Source organism: Dipodomys ordii, unplaced genomic scaffold (genome assembly GCF_000151885.1).
Source record: "Dipodomys ordii isolate 6190 unplaced genomic scaffold, Dord_2.0 Scaffold8, whole genome shotgun sequence".
NCBI lineage: Eukaryota > Metazoa > Chordata > Mammalia > Rodentia > Heteromyidae > Dipodomys > Dipodomys ordii.
The window spans coordinates 36,166,742-36,182,007 of NW_012267224.1; the positions used below are offsets into that span (position 1 = coordinate 36,166,742).

The window sequence follows — 15,266 nt, forward strand, 5'->3', positions numbered from 1 at the left end:
GTGACCTAGCCTTCCATTGGGACACCAGTAGCCATCTGAAAATCAGGAGCAAAAGCCTGAAAATCATGAGAGCCACCAGTCTCCCAGGGATGAACTTGAAACAGGCCCTTTTGCATCTGTGTATCCTCACTTTCACCTCTGCAGCTTCTTGGGGATCCATTTCACAGATGGAAAGCTAGAAGCATCCAGAAGATAGGCAATCATGTATCCAAACTCTAGGTTGGAGAGTTCCAAACTGTACATATCTTTAATCTTGAATTGGAACACTTAACACTTCCACACACAGACAGAATGAGAAGAAGCTACGTGCAAACTATTGAGTAAACCAAGAAGAGGCAAAAAGAAAAGGAAAAACTGTCACAGAGCAAATATGTTGTTCCTTTAAATTCATTATAATTAAAATAATTTCAAAATTTAAATTTATAACTACTTTTTAAAATATGCTACAAATAAGACATTTCCACAGTGACTCCTTAAAGAATTACTATACCTGATCTTTATGAATTTAAAGCATGTTTTGTGTCTGGTGGTGATATTCTTTCATAATGGTTATAAGAATGGATTAATGCTAGTACAAATAAGAGAGTACAGCTCAACATCTCTTTTCAAACGGTACAAGGTCACAGCCACACGCCCTCCATACAGGCTATGAAATGAGAGCAGAGGCAATCTTGGGTGGAAGGTGTTTTCTCTCTCATACACCATTCTGCCTCCAAATCTGTCATGGAGAACATACTTTCATAATTTTACAAAGTATTATTGACAGAATAAGAAACTAAATCTTCGTGCTCTGGTGAGATAGCCATGATGCAGGTTATTTGAAACAGAAGATAATATTATATTTTATAGATTTGTTTTTCTTTTGCTGATCCTGGGGTTTGAACTCTGGGCCTGGGTGCTGTCTCAGCACTTCCTTTTTGCTCAAGGCTAGTGCTCTGCCACTTGAGCCATGGTGCCACTTCTTTGCAATAGTATTTTGGACAAGACTATGTTTTGTTTTTGTTTTCTTTTTTTTAACTTAGGCTTTTTTGGACCCAAATTGAGATTTCTCATTTTGTCCTGTTGGGACTGTTTAAATAAAAGTACATAAATAATACCTCTTGTACATGATTGTTTAAGTTAAACAGTCATGTACATGCTAATTTTGAAAGTATATTAAGTAGGAGTAGCTGCCAAAATTGACTTGCATTTGCTGCTACAAGATGTTTTTTTTTTTCTTAGATACCAGTCTTGGAGGCAACCCAGTGGCGATAGGCCGTCATTCGAGTGTAGACCCCTGGCTTATTGATTTGGCCACATTCATCTCCCCAGCTCACGACTCCAACAAGGTACCAAATGTCTCGAGAATTTGGGTGAACCAGTGGTCCTCCAGAGTCACCCTAAATTAAACAAAGCACATGTATCATGAGGACAATTTCCTTTCAGACACCTTAGTTATAGGAAATAAGCTCAGGTGAAGCCTGTAAGTGGTTGTTATATCAGAGAGACCACAACAAAAAAAAATGTAATACAAACTCCCTTATCTGCCTCCACTATGGCTGACCAGAATGCATCCTTGTGTTTGCATATACTTACAGGTGTGATCTAACAGTGCACAAACTCTACTTCTATGAAAAAGCTTTTAGGAGACATATCATTTGAATGAATATACTTGACATTTGCAGTTTTATATTTGAGGAAAGTATTTGAAACTCTAGCCACAGATGGGTAAGAAGGTGGGATGAAGCTGGACACCAGTGGCTCATGCCTATAACTCTAGTTCCTCTGGAGATTAAGAGTTTAGGATCAAAGTTCAAAGCCAAAGTTCATAAGACTCTTAACCCTAATTAAATATCCCCAAAAAAGCCAGAAGGGAGCTGTAGCTCAAGTGATAGATCACTAGACTTGAGCAAAAAGTTCTAACACCAAAACTGGCACAAAAAATCTTGAGAATAAACTGTAGTAACTCAATCATCTCTGAGATTGATCTTTTGAAATACAATTAAGAGTTTGCACTACGATGCTAGGTAGACTGGGATGTACACAAGTTCCACACTTAATAATTTCACACTTAATAGATGTTACTACATACTTTCCTCTACCTCAGTTGCTTCATTTGTCAAATGAAACACTATGCGTATGCTAAGATTGTAATAAAGATAAATAAATTAATTCTTACAAACAGGATTTAGGATAGTACTGGACTATATTAGAGTAAATATAATATGGTTTTTAAATATAAGTAATCACATGCTGTCTATAGAGAACAATTACTTTAGTGCCAAAGCTGAGAACATTGGCAAAATGTCCAAATTACAAATCATTGCATTGTCTCCTTATTGATGATTTCTGTAAGATAGTAGCAATTCTTTATATATTACGTGGTCTGTGTGAATAATGTCCGGAATTACCTGACAGGCATCGATATTTCCTTCCATGTACCCAGCACAGATCATTGTGTCCAGTATCACACCATTATAAGCTTCTTTAGCATTACAAACATTTGTATCAATGATTTTCACGGGTGCTTTCTGAAGCAACAGTGGATATTCGCCTGAAGGAAGTAAACATTGTCAGGAAAAGTGCTGTTGAGGAACGCTACAGAATAAAAGCCTAGCTCTGTCCTCTGCACACTAAGACCTAGAGCTGACTGATTCTTCTGCAGAAGATGACCAAGTCTATACACTTTTCTCACTGAAACCAATGAAGGAGTCATATGCAAAGTATAATTTGATTTTACATGTTGCCTTTCAAAGTACTTACCTTCGAATCTGTTTGGATGATGATTTTCTCAACTAGCTTCTCCAAATAAGGAGATTCTACATACAAATTTACCTCCTACAATATTCCAAATAGAAGCAATTTGCTAAGGCCTAACGCCACATGCACCTTTCTCTGAAGGATCCTTAGAGAACAAAGCATCTGGAAGTAAGCATTACCTTAAATTCTGTGCCTAGATTGCTGAGTTTTCACATTGCTTTTGTACCTTGCCTCCTCTATTAAGTTTTCACTGGACTTACCATCATGGAAAAGTGCTCCCCATCCTGTAACAACAACTCCTTCCCCTGGTGGAAAATCCTGTGTGGCTTCGGGAAGACAAACTCGATGGACATCTCTCTTAAATAAAACCTTTTCCGTGAGCATTATCAGTGCAATATCATCGTGATGTTCACCCTTGATGTAGTTTTCATGAATAATAATTTGTTGAACATAATGTTGCATATAGGGTGGAGTTACTCTAGTGCCAAAGCTAACAGTAAAGTTTCTTGGGTTGTTTGACCTAAAGAAACAAAAATCATGTATGTTTTATTTATGTTTGGAATAATGCTAATTCTATGTCAAATAGTAGAAATCCTATATATAAGTGTATAATTCACACACTTTTCATGACATTAGTATTTCCTTGCTGTGTAGTCCATTTGCAATAAAACAATCTGATTTCTTAATTCATTTTAACACTCCTTTTTGAGTTCCTTCACAATAGGAAATAGAGATTTAGGAATAAAGATCAAGAAGTAGCATATGGTTCAAGAATCTAAAATCTAATGAACATGGGTCATAACTGCCATGAACATGGGCAGTTATAATAACTTTAAAATACCTGTGCATATAATTAGTGGGGCAATAATATAGGACTTAAAACTGTATGCCTAAGAAAAAAGAAAATTTCTTAGGGAAAGTAGCATTTGGACTAAGGTTGGGTCATATTTGCCTAGAAGACCAAGAAAGTAATGCAGACACATAAAGAAGACACATATAGATGGAGATTATGTATTTTACCAGCTATAATGACTTAGGGTGGAGTATTAAACAATATAAAATAAAATTACTGTGAGGAAAAAAATATAGTATCTGAAATGAATGACTCTTTCCATCTTTCATAGTAAGAGCTGGGTAGGTTATTAAATCATTTTTCTTCCAAACCAGGATGCCAAGCCTTAGATCTCCCTATTCTTGGGGAATATGATAAACTCACTGTGTTTTCTTTACTTGTTTGTGGTGCTATAGAAGAAACACAGGGTCTTGTGCATCATGACTAGCTCACTATGCACTGCATCCCCAACCCAGGACTCACTCACTTTTGAAAGCAGTGAGCTGCAGTTATCAGGAATCGTTCGCTGATCAGCGATGCCCCACAGTAGTGTCTGCCGTTCATCTTGAGACTTGCTTGCCAAGGCCACTCTCCTTCCTGAGCAGTGGAACCTCCTTTGATTCTGTCATAAGTAGCTGACATCCTTGCTCGTCTCCCACAGCCTGTCAGAATATGGGGTCAATTTTGCTCCATTTAGAAGAGAAAGATAGTGTTTATTTTATGACACAGAGTGAGTGACTTTGCCTTATATGTTTTTAACTGTCTTGTGCAGATAGGAGCAAAATGTAATCCCTATAAGAATTATAAGAAGTCCCTAAATCACCTGTCTACTAGGTAGAGTAACAGCAATTGAAGAATGGGTAAGCTATGGGAAGAAAAGTCTTTGTGAAGTCCAGGAACTCTACAACCAGACTTCCTGGGTTTGAACATTGGTCCCACCATGGACAAGCTGGTGAATCTGGACAATTGTTTTACATTTTTTGTGTTTCAGTTTTTTCATCTCTCAAATGAGATGGCAACCACACTTATATCTAAAATGTTTATTTACTTACTTACTTACCTACTTATTTATTTTGCTGGTCATGGGACTCAGCCTGGACACAGGCCCTGAGCTCTTTTGCCCATGGCTAGAGTTTTAGAGCTCCAATTCCAGTTTTCTGGTGATTAAATGGAGATAAGAGTCTCACAGACTTTTCTGCCCAGGCTGACTTTGAGCTGAAATCTTCAGATCTCAGCCTCCTGAGTAGCTAGGGTTACAAGTATGAGCCAACAGCACCTGGCTTTTAAGATTGTTAAGAAGATGAAATAATTACTCTTAAAGCACTTAGTCATATGCCTGATAAAGGGTAACAATCTTGTTTGTTGTGGTGTGGATTGTCTAATATTTAACTCAAAAGTATTTGAACTTACGGCTGTTGATTATCTTCTCAGCATCAACTTTATTGATTTCTGAAATAGAACAAAAACAACACCCATAATAATTTAACATCCATCCATCTGGTGCTAGGGCAATGGAAGTAGACAGTGAGTCCAGCTAAGCAGGAGGGTCAAAAAAGAATTTCACTTTTCAGGATAAAGTGTCAATAGAAATAAGAGAATATCAGCTTATTAGAATGCTACTTTTGGCATGTATGAATATATTATACAGAAATGTCATCTTCATAGGACCCTGTAAGACTTCTTTTGCTTAATTGGAATTGTATTCTGCATCATCTTAGAGTCCCTACAAGTGAGCTTTGTTCCTTCAAAACACAAAAATAACATTTAAAATTAATTTGCCTCAAAATTAGAGATCCGAGGCTATTTTTATAAGTCATAAGAAAGCATGAAAAATAAAGCACACCAATACTCTTTAAAATTGCTTCAAGTATTAACATCTTCGAATAAGAAGCAATCCATCCTTCAAACCAAGTATCATGTGTGGCATTGTTTTAACCTGGTTATGCTTAATTATTTATATATTTATTTATTTATATATTTATTATCTTCAAGTAGTTGTACAAAGGAGTTGCCATTCAACAAAGCCATTTATAAATGCAAAGTATCTTGATCAATATCACTCCTTCTAGATACGTCTTAAATAACAAAACATACAAATAATTTCTCTAATATAAAATGGCATTCAGCCAGGCACCAGTAGCTCCTGCCTATAATCCTTGAGATCTGAAGATCAAGTTTCTCATCTACTATATGAGCTTACCCACAAGCCTAAGAGAGTTAGGGTCCATAGTCAAGGGTCCTGACTTATTCTTCAGCATCTGATGTAAGATAGTTTCGATTCTTCTTCTTGTGTTTTCCTTCTTTGACCTAGCATCCTTGAAAACCAGCCAGATAAATGCTGTCACACTGTTGCTATCAGGACTGAAAACAACATAAAGATTTCATTCATGGCTGAAAAATAGCATTTTCTTTTCGTTCCCTAATTCCTCGTAGCTTGGCCTCTTCTGCTTTTTTATTGTTTTGCATAGCAACTTTACAGGTTAAACACAGAATCATTACCTGCCTAAATTTATGGTAACATATGTGAATATATTATTCAATTTACAGGACAAGCAATTGTACTAATCCAAAAAAAATAGAGAAAGCCTGACACACAGGTAAAGATATGATGTAAGATCTGGGATTATTTGTACATGCATTCATCAATCACTTGTTCATCAATATGTTCTATATGCACCTGGGGTGAATGTTATTGAGTGAAGATTAAGAAGACCAGGAATTTCTTGACCTTAAGGAAATAAGACATGTATACAAATGTCTATAGTAAATGGGACAGAAGTACTAAGATATTTAGCTTAACACGATATAATCAGTTGAAAGATAAGTTATTTTTGCCTAAACTATAAAGAAATATTAAAGGAAGAGATGACCTGGTATTTTTTATGTTATTTCATCAAGTAGAAAACTTCATTACTCAGAGATGAAGAGTTATACTAGAGAACAACTGGATGGAAATCACATGAGTTTGTATCTATTATCTATCTACTATGCTTTAGGTACTTGGTTATCACATTAGACCACATTTCCCCCCACTACTATAGTATATCATGATTTTATACACTGAGGCTCCCAAGAGGTTATGTAAGGTGTTTCATACTAAGCTAGAAGTTAAGAGTGAATTCAGCAAGCCAGGCATGGCTGTGCTACTTAATTCAGCACACAGAAGGCTAAAACGAAGGCCTGTAAGTTCCAAATGAGTCTGAGCTACACAGTGAATTCACAGCTGACACTGGCTAAATAATGGTGCCCTGTCTCAAAAGATTTTGAAGTGTGTTGGATTGAGTGCAGCTGATTCTATTTTCTTTCCACCATGCACTGTTACCCTCTGTTACCTATGCCTACAGAGGTCAGCCAGGAACTACAGTGTGAGGGAGGAGGGTCTTTAAAGCTAGCCAAGGGATAGTAGTGATGAGAAGATCAAGAGTAAAACTGCATTTGAAGATTAATCTGACTGTGTTATTCAGAGATTTGTTTGGAATTTAGAAAAGGATGGACAGCCTGTAGGAGCTTTAATGCTAGTCCTTAAGTTTCATCATGGAGCCTGTGAGATGTTCAATATTTGGACAGATAAATAAACAATCATTCCTAGGAAGCACTCAGTTCGTGTAAACGCTTTTTTTTTTCAACAGTGCATGCCAATGTGAATAATTTTATTGGTTTCTTTATCATTCATCTGGACCCACACTTCCCACAGCAATTGAAGTTACATGCATGAGAAAACAAAGCAAAGAAGCTTTTTAGTGATTGTAGTCACTTCTAAGATGTATCTAGGCCCTTCAACTTCAGTTTGCCTTCTCTTTGCAGTACTAAAATTGACCCCGAGTGTCAACGCTAGTTGGAACACCACTCTATTTTGCAATTGCAGGATCACATGAGTCCAAGAACAAGGGAAGAATGGATGTTGGTGGCATTAGAGAAAGTAATAGTAATGATCATCTTCATTGGACATGTGTTTACTTGCGGGGAAAAAAAATTTTTTTTGGTTCGGTTGTGGGGCTTGAACTCTGGGCTGAGCGCTGTCCCTCTAGCTCTTCAGCTCAAGGCGAGCGCTCTACCACTTGAGCTATAACACCACTTCCGATCTTCTGGTGGTTTATTGGAGATAAGAGTTTCATGGACTTTCCTGCCCTGGCTGGCTTAGAACCACGATCCTTAGATCTCAGCCTCCTGAGTAGCTAGGATTACAGGCGTAAGCCACCGGTGCCCGGCTACTTGCAAATATTTTTACACACTGTATCTTTTTATTTTGAATGTAATGTATAAGAACAACAGGACAACTGTTATCATTAATAATTCATATGATAGAGGTATGGACTCAAAATATAAGCTCCAAGGTTACTCAATGGCAATGGGCTCAGATGGTCTACTCCTGTTTTCAGTCTATTCTCTACTAATCTTTGCTACTCCAAAGCCCTATGAATGGGAAAAGCCAATGTAGATATACTGTCTTCTATCTTATGTCCAGTAAGAATCCTAGGACCAATTCTGCAGGATGGTTGGCTGATATACAATAAAATCACAAAAGAAAAAGGAGTATATATTTATGCTACTGAAAATAAAAATGTGAGTAGATCAAATGCTGGTTTAAAGGGCTATGTAATGTTTTTTTTTTCAGAAATAAATAGGAAATGAGAAGGATAAGTCATGTATAATCTGTGGATTAACACATTCACAAGAGATCTAATAAAGAAAAAAATAATGCCTCCATTTTTGCTTTGGTTTTATACTAGACAATTAGTTTGATACTATGATAATGTTGGGTATTAGTAACTTATTGGCTAATAGCCCCACATCAATTATTTTTGACAGGGAAACTTAAAGTATAAGTGCATGGATGATGACTTTATATCTTTTCTGATGGTTACTATGAATTACTTACACCAGTGTGATGACTTGAGAATTGATATATTGTCTGTAAATGTTCGAACTTTGAAATGTATCAGCCATCTGTTAAGAGAGAGCATGGAGTTATTATCAAATTCAATCATGTTTACATTTTTAAAAATTGACAATTAACAAATATAGAGAATACTTACTTTAGTTTCAATGATTTTACTAAGATAGTTGTTTTCTGGTGATGTCTCCCTTTCATAATTTCTATCATATGGAATATCCAGCACTTTAAAGCTACCTTGATAGTAGTAGGTCCTATTTTCTGTGAAATAAAGAAATGTTTCAAGAATTATCTAAGTTATGTGGATTTCAAATCCAGATGTAGATTGTGTAGTAATATCAATTTGTAGGTACTGTGTTCATTAGATACTGATAAACTCACAAGAATCCTTCTGGTACAACTGATTACATAATTTAATAGAACTAACAAATTAGTTCAAAATACAGGAGAAAAGAAATCAGCATTACCAAGTTGATTTTCTTTTCTTTTATAGTAGGACATAATGAAAAATTCTAAAACTAAGACATAATGAAAAATTCTAAAAAAAAAATTCTAAAACTAAAACACACAACTTTTTAAAACTTTCCTTTTTTTTTTTTTTTTTTTTGTCGGTCATGAGGCTTGAACTCTGAGCCTGGGTGCTGTCCCGAGCTCTTCAGATCAAGGCTAGTGCTCTACCACTTGAGTCACAGCACCATTTCCAATTTTCTGAGTGGTTTTATTTAAGATAAGAGTCTAATGGCCTTTCTTTTCTGGGCTGGCTTTGAACCGAGATCCTCAGATCTCAGCCTCCTAAGTAGCTAGGATTACAGGCATGAGCCACCACATCCATCCCAAAAATCCTGGGGTTTTATTTTTGTTTGTTCATTTGTTTTTTGTCAGTAATGGGGCTTGAACTCTGCACCTGGATGCTGTCCCTGTGCTCTTCAGCTGAAGGCTAGCTTGCACTCTACCACTTGGGCTACAGCACCACTTTCCAACTTTCTTTATATCTAAAATTTTATAAAATCAATAGATGAGATTTTTAAATTACTGTGTTTGTTATGATGAAATAATTAGTTGAAATTCTATGTCTCTTGATTTCTCTTCTTTATTATAAGAGCATCTTGGTACATCTGGTTTCTTTTTCTTATTCACTATTTACCAATTACTTATGCATTCATGTCTCTGAATACATTCTAAATACAGTGTTTGGCTAATAACACTTATTTATAGGATCTGGAATAATTAATGCATAATTGATTATTTGTGATTATTTCTTTATCTTCCATAGAAATGGAAATAATTGCTACAGTATAAATGTAGTATGTGTGTGTTTGTGTGTATGTGCAATATATACCAACCTACTGCCAGAAAATGAACCAAGAGACCAATAGTTATTCCAAGGATTGCTAACACTCCAAACACAGAGAGAGCTATCACCCATAGTGGCAAAGTTGAACGGGACACTGTGACTGGTCTGCAAATAAACAATATGAATATGAAAAACATATCAGAAAAAATCACAATCTTTTCAAATCTTATTACTTTCTTCTTGCTCACCTCCTAAAAGCCATACAACTAAATAGTAGTAGGAAAAGATTAAAAGGGAGCAAAAAAGGAAAAAACAGTATTCCTCTGAGAGTTTATAATTAAACAAGTGTTATGAAATTTATTCATTTTTCAAGATCTGTGCTATGACTCTAAACATTCACACAGTGAGAACAAAGAAGGATATGCTTAGGAGAGGATCACAAGGGCTCAATGACTATGTGCATATGATCATGTAAATTGATGCTTATCAAATCAACTCCAATAAATGGAAACAAGACATTTTTATTATATACTGTTTGCAATTACTCCTCCCTTTCAGTTTATTCCCTTTTGTCACTGTTTCTTATTTCCGTACCCTTTGTCTTGTATAAAAGTTTATCTGATTTGTGGATGGAAAGGGGAAACACAGGAACCGTGGGACAAAGGATGAACAAATTCAGCAGTGCTACTCACTAGACACTATGTTGGAAATGAACTATATGACTTGGGGGAGAAAGGGGTTAGGAGGAGGAAAATCTGGGGAAAATATGAGGGAGGAGGTAACACTGTTCAAAAAGAAATGTACTCATTACCTGGCTTACATAATTGTACATGGTCTCTACAATAATATTTAAATTTTGGGAAAAAAGATCTGTGCTATGAAATTATTTTCTCAGAGTATGCTGTTGGTGCCAAGTTATCTGTTCTTAGAATCCAGTTCCCGTCTCTGACCAGTGAATAAGAACAGATGTATCAATATATCTCTATCCCTGCCTCAGTTTCTGTATCACTATCTCCAATTTGTTCTATTTCTCTAGAAGGCAACTATATTAGGGATCCTATAAGTAGTATGATTGGGGAGTGACCTTACTCAGAATCACCTGAAGATGCTTATTAAACATGCAAATTGTAGAATCACAGCCCAGATTTAGTGGAATTGAGTCTCTTGGGAAGGGAGTAGAAATACAGTTTAACACTCATGGTACAACATATTTTCACTAAATCATGTGCTACCTTCATGATAAACGCCTGGAAACCTTTACTTTCCCAAGGGATGTTCTCAGATTCTCCAGATTAAAGACAGCAACTGGAGGCAGGGCATGTGTGCATTCAATCATAGCAAAAGAGCTAATGAATTGATAGCTTTCTCAAAAACAACCCTTTTTTAAAAAATGCATCTTCTACTGATGTTTCATTTCATTTCCTAGAAAAAATGATTTCATAACTCCTTTTTCCTCAAACCTTGAGCAGGATGAGGCCACTCTTTGCTCTTCACTGATAGTCTTCCTGTTCCATATCTCTTAATTGGGATCTCTGTGTGTGATTCTTTTTTGTTTTTGTTTTGTCAGTCATGGGCCTGGGCGCTGTCCCTCAGCTCTTCAGCTCAAGGCTAGCACTCTACCACTTGAACCTCAGCGCCACTTCCAGCTTTTAGTGCTTATGTGGTGCTGAGGAATGGAACCCAGGGCCTCATGCATGCAAGACAAGCGCTCTACCACTGAGCCACCTTCCCAGCCCATGTGATTCTTTTTTTTTTTTAACTTTGTTTTTGTGTGTGAAAATACCGTATAGAAGGGTTACAATTACATGGGCAAAGTAATGAGTGCATTTCTTATCAAGCATTGTTGCCTCCTCCTTTGTTTCCCCTTCCCATTCCTTCCCATCCGCCCCCCCCCACTTGCCAAAGTTGTAAAGTTCATTTTCGACATAGCATCTTGCACATCTCATTGTTACAATGGGCCACGATGTATCCCCATTTAAACAATTTATTTTTCCTTTCCCCTCCACAAATTATACTAGCATCAAATACAGGGGTTATACCGTGGGGGAGGGACATACAAAGCAACAAAGAAATATCTTATAAATATGTTAGAAACAATAGCAAGAAAGAAAAAACATATAAAACTTTAACTCAGAACAGGTTTTGGTATAGTTCAGGGAAATTTCTACCTCCATACTTTGTTTTCATAATGTATATTTTTATATAAACAGAACAATATCTACTTCTATTGTTGTGTTTTTAATGTACTATGTGATTTCTTGTTTCTTTTGTGTGTTCTTCTCCCTGTGGTTTATCCCCTGTTGTCACTGTATTTGATTTTGGTAGCCTGGGTATTGTATATATAGTTAGCTGAATTAGGGAAGGGAAAGGGAACAACAAAATGATTAGAGAAAGGACAAGAGGGGAACCAATGCAACAGCAATACTCACAATAACATGTTGGAAAAGATAATATGTTGGAAATTATCTGTACAACTTGGAAGGGAAGGGGAGGGAAAGTGGGAGAAAAATGAGGGAGGCGTAACAAGTTCAACAAGAAATGTACTTATTACCTTACTTATGTAACTATAACCCCTTTGTACATCACCTTGACAATAAAAATAAATAAACAAATGATAAAAAATTATCAGATAATATGTCTTATAATTTGACTAGATGTTGGTGTGAAAGCAGAATTCAAGCTTCTTTTCTGTGGATTGTGATTGTATATGTAATCCAATCAATTAATAATTTTTTATTTTATTTATAGTTAGCATACACTTAGTATAAGGGGTTTACTATACTATCTCCACACAAGCACACACTGCACTTTGAAGATATTCACCTCGTTCACTCTACTCCCATTCCTCCCACTGTTTTTCTGTGCCAGTGCCAAGACTTGAATTTGAGGCCTCAAGATCTAGCTCAGTTTTCTTGCTCATAGCTGGTGCTTTACCACTTAAGCCATGCCTCCAATCTGGTATTTTTGCTGGTTCATTGGAGATAGATCTTGAGGACTTTTCTGCCTGGGCTGATATTGAAACATGATCCACCAAGTTTAAACATCCTTAGTATTAACTCAGAGCATACGTATCAGCCACTGGCACCCAAACTCTTCCAACATGTACACACACATATGTGTGGATTTGTGTGTGTTTGTGTGTGTGTGTGTGTGTGTGTGTGTGTAGGAGAGAGAAGTATGATTTATGTATGATTGGGGATGACTTTATTCAGATTCACAAATATATATGAATCATATATATGAAGATACCACATATATTCATATACATACATTTTTATATTCTATATACTATATCTTATATTCTATATGTCAATATATAGGCTCTGTATCCTTTATACCTTACATATGCATTCGCTATATGATTTGTCCTATATATGATATATATTGTATATATGTGTGTATATTTTGTATATACATGTAGGTATATATACATATACACAGATATATGTGTATATATTTGTATAATACACATACACACATATATATGTATATATATATATATATATATATGTCCTTTGATCTTCTTCAGCACTCAGGATATTTTTAGCTATTTTTAAGAAGTAACATTAAGATCTTATAAAGTGTAATATAGATTAAATAATTTCAGCTGTCAGCCAATATTCAGCAATCAAGATTAAGGTCTTCAGAAAAATCACGAGAGGATTAAGAATATAAAATACACTTTGCCATAAAAATTACTGGATTTGAACTTCTCATTGTCTTGTTGGCAATAGTCTAAAACAGCTTTCTTCTGAGAAAGATTCTTCCCATTCTATCCTATGTGACTAGTTCAAAATGAAACTAAATGAAAATGATAAATTTTGGTTCTGAAGTCTTTACTTTCACTTCTGATGTTTCTCTCATTCCTTTTAACCATTTATCACTCAGGAACCTATGTGTAACCACAAATTCACCCAAGCCTCCTAAACTCATCTGCTGCATCAACCACAGTCTCAAACACAGCCAGTATCTGTTGTGTAATTAACTCAATGTCTGACTCTGAGAAGCTTATCTGTGAATTAGTGCTTGAACTCTCCATAGCTATCTAACAGTTCTTAGAAACAATAACATAATCCCTTAAAATTTTTCAGATTAGGACTTCACATAAGCATAAAATGATAGAGAAGAAGGAATAGATGTTCTATAAATGAAATTTATCATATATGTTAACATAAAGCTGGTCATTAACTCCGACAAAATAAAAAAGCATGCTAGTTTTTTTTTCAACTTCTAAATGTGTATGATCACTCTCTTATTGATAGGTCAGAGATAGGGCCAGTAAGCAAACATCAACATTGTTTCGTGAATAAAACAATCTTTTTAATTTAAAAAAACGCTATTTAGTTTAAAAAGTTATTCAATTCAAAAATATATTTAGCAAATACAGATATATTGAATATCCTTCTAATCACACTTTAACATGAATGCTAGAAATTGTGAATATATATACATATGTCAAAGGGTTCAGCTAATTACACAAAAAATTAATAAATTTTAGAAAAATATGTATGATACACATTTATATTTCAGTAATATAAACATCAAACATTTTAACATTTGATGCAGGCAAATTTTCTATATTTCATATATTTTTATGATGACTGTTTATGAACCAAAATCATATTCTTAATTTTTGTTAATGATCACTGGTCTCTTAATATGATAATTATTTAGTTAGATACTTTTAAAACAATTAAAAGTTGTCTAAATATAATCGAAGGGTTTGGGCTCATGAACATTTAACATGCAGCATAAAGGATTTATAAAAGGTTCATAGAAAACATCAATAAAGCCATGGTACTGTGAAGTTCGAGGTAAAATTGCTGAAGTCACTGTTGAAAGCCGTATTCACATCACTACCAAGAATTTTATTCTTTGATTTATGAGAGAAGAAAATGTTCTCTCTGATGTTTCTTCTCTACATGTCAGCACACACACATTCACACTACTTCTCACTCACTGATTATGAAGCTGCATGTCGGTTTTCTGAGCACTCTCCAAATCAAGATTTAAAACCACACTGCAGAAACAAGTGCATGTTCAAGTTGTCCCATGTAGAAAATCCAAAATGTTGTGGAAATACATTCTCATCTAAACTCAACTGCTACACTGCAGCCTTGGCTGACAGTCACATTGAGGAGACAGTGTGGAATGGAATATTTTTGTCAGAATTTTGGGCAGGTAAATTTGTACTTACCTATACATATTGTGGTGAAATAAAGGCTGCTGCTGTGAATGGAGGTAATGGAAGCCTCTGTATTCCTTTAGTGCTGATCGGTGGTTCTCGGGTAAATGTGCTAACCACAATGATAGTTTGAGACTTTAAGGGTTGGTACATAGCTGAAAGTAATTTCAAAGGAAACTTGTCCAACAAGTGTGATGACAGTTGTGGATCTGTGGGTTAAAGAAAGAAATGAAAATTCTCTTTGAGTTGGTCCTTAGGGGAAGAAAAACAATAGATATTACTTGACTGGTCATCTGAGCGTCCCTCCCATGAAATACCACCA

The 15,266-nt window shown here is 35.5% G+C and overlaps 1 protein-coding gene across 1 annotated transcript; it reads right to left on the minus strand.

Annotated features, from left to right (window-relative positions):
• Positions 1 to 1,217: 1,217 nt before the first annotated feature.
• On the minus strand, positions 1,218 to 14,736 carry LOC105980208 (transmembrane protease serine 11B-like protein). Its single transcript, XM_013008936.1, has 10 exons — positions 14,720 to 14,736; positions 9,809 to 9,924; positions 8,608 to 8,726; positions 8,451 to 8,518; positions 5,772 to 5,932; positions 4,982 to 5,020; positions 4,059 to 4,233; positions 3,000 to 3,259; positions 2,391 to 2,533; positions 1,218 to 1,379 (listed from the first exon to the last, which is right to left on the minus strand). The coding sequence occupies exons 1-10, from the start codon at positions 14,734 to 14,736 to the stop codon at positions 1,218 to 1,220; spliced, it is 1,260 nt and encodes a 419-aa protein (XP_012864390.1).
• Positions 14,737 to 15,266: the final 530 nt, after the last annotated feature.

Excerpts from the sequence above, each read along its gene's own strand:
- LOC105980208 (XM_013008936.1), bottom strand. Across the intron at positions 8,519-8,607 it reads GTAAAATCATTGAAACTAAA|ATGGCTGATACATTTCAAAG; the intron begins GTAAGTATTCTC and ends CTCTCTTAACAG. Across the intron at positions 5,933-8,450 it reads TCTCAAGTCATCACACTGGT|TCCTGATAGCAACAGTGTGA; the intron begins GTAAGTAATTCA and ends TGTTGTTTTCAG.